The 4,481-nt window shown below is 52.4% G+C and overlaps 1 protein-coding gene across 1 annotated transcript; it reads left to right on the top strand.

The window, feature by feature from the left end:
* The first annotated feature begins 1,132 nt into the window (after positions 1 to 1,132).
* Rps17 (ribosomal protein S17) lies at positions 1,133 to 4,160 on the top strand. The gene is made up of 5 exons (XM_036185715.1): positions 1,133 to 1,212; positions 1,441 to 1,592; positions 2,056 to 2,161; positions 2,934 to 2,999; positions 4,038 to 4,160. The coding sequence occupies exons 1-5, from the start codon at positions 1,210 to 1,212 to the stop codon at positions 4,116 to 4,118; spliced, it is 408 nt and encodes a 135-aa protein (XP_036041608.1). The 5' UTR covers positions 1,133 to 1,209; the 3' UTR covers positions 4,119 to 4,160.
* Positions 4,161 to 4,481: the final 321 nt, after the last annotated feature.

Below are 4,481 nucleotides of genomic sequence, written 5' to 3'. Positions count from 1 at the left end.
CAGGCCTACAGCCCTTACACTAGACCTTTGACACTCCAGGCCTACAGCCCTTACACTCACTACAGGCTCTGAGGTTTTATGACAGGTGCCATGGTTTTCGGGTGGAGAAATGTTGAACCAGCCTGCTGAACTGATCCTTTGGGAAACTAGTCTGAGGTAGAGGGGCTCCTATGTACTAAAGCATCCCTCCTGTAAGGTGCAGAAACTCACTACTGGTCAGGATCCCAGAGTTCCCTTCCTGCCAGACTGTAAGCTCTAGTCTCCATCTGAAGCCTGGCAGCTACTTCATTGGTATTTCACTGGTAAGAGTAAGCTTGGGCATCCTGACCTTTGATCTCCTCAGTCTCTTCCTGCTCCTTAGGTCATGACATCTCTCTTCCTCCCTCCACGAGCTGCTTTCAGGATATGGGCTTTCTACGCTTCACCATCTGACCAGAGTGGTGTAGATGAGTTGAAGGTTGCGGCACAGCCGTGGCCCCTTGATACATCCAACATGGCTGGCACAATCTCATGTTAGGTTTGAGCCTAGGACCTCGCCCCAAGGAACAGCTAGACGAAAGGCCCTCCCTAGGCTGATGAGGGCAAGAGCCTGGTTTGGGCCTGAGTATGGCAGAACAGCCAGAAGAAGCTAAAGGTTGGAGACAGTGTCTTTAACTGGTTAGGGACAGCAAATTGAGATCTTAATAGAAAGTCGTATGATGTGCTAAGACATTAAAAACCAGCTCCAATGCAATACTGTGCTGGGTTATGAAGAAAAGCCCTGCTGGTGAAGCGGTATTTGCAGTAACACCGGGAAGTGAGAAGAGCCTCTCTAATCAGGCTAGACCCTAAAAGCTCTGACTAGAGCCACGCGCACGGTGGAAGTCAGGAATGACTCCCTCTACAACTTCACCTTTCCAAAGTGCAGGCTTCCTGTCTGCCTCATCTTCTCAAGGCCTGGAAGCCCCTCATAGACTAAAGCACCATCAAAGTCAAAGAGAGGCCTATCAAGCAGGGAACTACGCCGAGCGGAAATTCAGACGGCCCGGCTACCTGCGTACACACGCAGACGCTCGCCCCGCCCACCGCCAGGCACTGACACTCCCCTCCGCCAGGGGGCGCTGTGATACACCCGCGCGCCGCCCCAGCCGGGCGGAAGCGGCTTTCTGGCCTGCGCTTTATAGGGCTCTCTTGTGCTTCCTGTTTCCTCTTTTACCGGGACCCGTCAACATGGTAGGTGTTTGGCTCCGAGGCCTCAGTCCTTTTCAATCCGCGTCCATCCTCCGCTTGTCGCGGCCCCCGTCCCGCAGCGGGGAGCAGTAGGCCGGGCGTGCGCGGTGCCTGTCGGCCTGGCGCGCTTCCGCATGGAGTTGTGCGCGCTCCGGCCCCTCTGCGAGCCCCGCGCTTGCTTCCCCCACGGGAGGCGCGGGCTCGCCAGTGATTTTCGCCCTCCACCCTCAGGGCCGCGTTCGCACCAAGACCGTGAAGAAGGCGGCCCGGGTCATCATCGAGAAGTACTACACGCGCCTGGGTAATGACTTCCACACCAACAAGCGCGTGTGCGAGGAGATCGCCATTATCCCCAGCAAGAAACTCCGCAACAAGATAGCCGGGTGAGTGGGCGCCCGGCCGGCCGCCTGGGGGAGCTGTCGCGGTCGGAGGAGCCTGCGCTGGCCCTTTCCTTGGCTCGGGGTCTCCCAAAAGGTCCGGGGAAGAGCTGGAGGTGTGGGTTTCACAGTGCTTGCTGCCGGGACGTGACAAGTCAGAGTGCCGGACTCAAAGCCTGGTTGCTCGGCCTCTGCTTGTAGTCTTTATCACTGTGGCCACACTGCACCAAAAGTTAACCTTGCTGGGTCTCTACTAAGTCCAGTCAAGGTTCGGGTGCTAAACGGTGGTCCTTGCCGGAGAGCTGATCGTCCGTGAGGCGTGGGTGTACCTTACAGTGCTCTGTGTGTAATGGAGACTCCGGTGGTCTGTTCTTAATGGAGAGACCAAGTGGGTTTTGTATGCAGACGCTCTGGGCACCAGCGCGAAGCTGGTGTGGTCACTGTTCCTTCCTGGCTTGTGTGCTTGTAGCTACGTCACGCATCTGATGAAGAGGATTCAGAGAGGTCCTGTGAGAGGTATCTCTATCAAGTTGCAGGAAGAAGAGAGAGAGAGGAGAGATAATTATGTTCCTGAGGTAAACTTTGTGGGTCTTTCTCTGGACCTGTATCTCTTTTCAGAGTGATAATGGAGCATCTTGAGAGGGTGGGGGGCTCATTGGCAGTGAGAACTCAGCTCAGTGAGAGGTCTTAGTCATCCGGCTCCTCGGTGTTTTGATACAGGGTCTCATAGTGTAGAACAGGATCACTTCTAATTACTGAAGATCCGCCTGCCTCTGCCTCCAGAGTGCTGGGGTTAAGAGGCGTGAGCTACCGTACCTAGCTAGACTTAGCTGGCTGTGTCTGTAATCTGCCTACCATTTGTTATTCTTTCTGCCCCGTCAAGTTGTCTGCTCTTTTTTCCACATGGGAGCCTAGTGAGCATGTCTCCTGGCTTGATTAGCTCTCAAGTGTGAGCTTCTATCTTAAGGCTTTCTGAATACCCACTAGATAATTCTGACATCAGAATAAAGCCAGGCGTGGTGGTACACTCCTTTAATTCCAGCACTTGGGAGGCAGAAGCAGGTGGATCTCTGTGAGTTGAAGGCCAGCCTGGTCTACAAAGAGAATTCCAGGAGAGCCAAGACTGTTACACAGAGAAAAAGAAAAGAATGAAGCAGTCCAGGCTCTGTGGTGCATCCCTTTAATCCTAGCACACAGAAGGCAGGGCCAGAGGGATCTCTGAGCTTGAGGCCAGCCTGGGCTACATATAGAGTTCCAGAGAGACCTGTCTGTGGTGGGTGCGTGCCTTGAATGGGAGCAGAGGAGATGGAAAATAACTCATTCATAATTTGGACTTCTCCTTCCTAGGTCTCAGCCCTGGATCAGGAGATCATTGAGGTAGATCCTGACACCAAGGAAATGCTGAAGCTTCTGGTGAGTGGCTTCCTGTCACCTGGTTTTAAAATGGTGGTGACTGCTTGTTCTGCATATATTGGAATGGCTTTTACAAGATAATTTCAAGACTGTGGGGCATTACTCTGTAAGTTCTTTGCACTTTTCTTTGTTCTGGGGCTGGCTCCTAAGTTGTCTTTGATTCCACTCTGGCTCTGTTACCTGCTGTCCTTAGAAAATCTTGATTCCAACTTCAGAAATGATCTCTTCTCTTTTTCAGAATAGTCAGGCCCTGCTTAAGACAGTTGACAGGTGTCTTTGGTACGGCTTCTTTTAGCCCTTTCAAGTGGTGATGTGGGCTTCAGAGTCCAGCTGCTGTTAGTGATTTTGAGCAGTTTGAGTCACTAACAAAATACTCTCTCCCCCATCGACCCTCTACCTGGCTTTGGGGAGACCAGAAGTGTGGCAGCTGGAGGAGCTTGCCGTGGATCTGAGGCAGCCTTAATTTCTCCTGAAACCATTTAGCTCCGAGCATTCTGCCCTGGGTGCTGAGTGTGCTTGGCCTGATGGGAACTAATCCACTCCTTGGTGCCTTGTCCATCTGCTTCCCTCTGGGATGTTGAACGATGCTTCTTGACTTGGGGTGGGGGTTGTCTTAGGGACTCTGTCTCTAAATCCCTCCGACCATGGTGGTGTAAGCAGTAATGTTCTTACAGCCTTAGATACACGGGCTGTGATAGGGATTACTGACGGGCAGTTAAGCTTTAGGTAAGGAAATAGTGGCAAGAGTGTGTGTTGAATCCTTAGATGTGGAAGGCATGTCTGGGTTTTGTCTGTTACTCATGTTTTGCCGTCTGTAGGTCTGTTCAGTGTGTCCTGGCTAGGGAGTGCCTGGCTGAAGAAGCCTGGCGGGTTGGGTAAAATTTCGTCTAGACAGTCAGGTTAACAGGGATGTGTTGTGTGTTGAATGATTGCTCCTGGGAGTGAATAGCCCTTTGGCTGACCCCAATCTGGCGGCGGCTGGTGCTAACCACAGATGACCCCTGCCCCACTCACTGCGAGTCTTGTGTTTTGTTGCAGGACTTCGGCAGCCTCTCTAACCTACAGGTCACTCAGCCTACGGTTGGGATGAATTTCAAAACACCACGTGGAGCCGTTTGAATCTGTTCTGTCATATTTTCAATAAACCTGAAAACAACTCTGCCTGTGTTGTCTGCTGCTGTTCATGGAGGAGATCTCAGGACTAACTAGCCTGGCCACAGTCTGCAATAGAGCAGCCAGGTGCTGAACACTAACAGGCCTGTGTGTGCAAACCTAGCCTAGGATTTGGAAAGCTCTAGTGTGCTCTCAGGACGTGGCAGAAAGCTGCTTAGCTGTCAGCTCCCCTCAATCTCTTGGAAACACAGAGTTGGAACCAGCATGCCCAATTGGAGGACAGTGGTTTCCAACGGGGAAGGTAGGTGTGCCTGTTGTTGTTCTGTGGGTGTTGACACTTCCTACATGAATACCACAGGTGGTGCTGTT

This window comes from Onychomys torridus, chromosome 1 (genome assembly GCF_903995425.1).
Source record: "Onychomys torridus chromosome 1, mOncTor1.1, whole genome shotgun sequence".
Lineage (NCBI taxonomy): Eukaryota > Metazoa > Chordata > Mammalia > Rodentia > Cricetidae > Onychomys > Onychomys torridus.
Note: the sequence above shows the minus strand (reverse complement) of the source record. Positions and strands in the feature narration are given on the sequence as shown.

What these genes read in the sequence shown, in the direction of transcription:
- Rps17 (XM_036185715.1), top strand. An exon ending in CTCCGCAACAAGATAGCCGG is followed by an intron (nt 1,593 to 2,055) that starts GTGAGTGGGCGC and finishes GTGTGCTTGTAG; the next exon opens with CTACGTCACGCATCTGATGA. An exon ending in AGGAAATGCTGAAGCTTCTG is followed by an intron (nt 3,000 to 4,037) that starts GTGAGTGGCTTC and finishes GTTTTGTTGCAG; the next exon opens with GACTTCGGCAGCCTCTCTAA.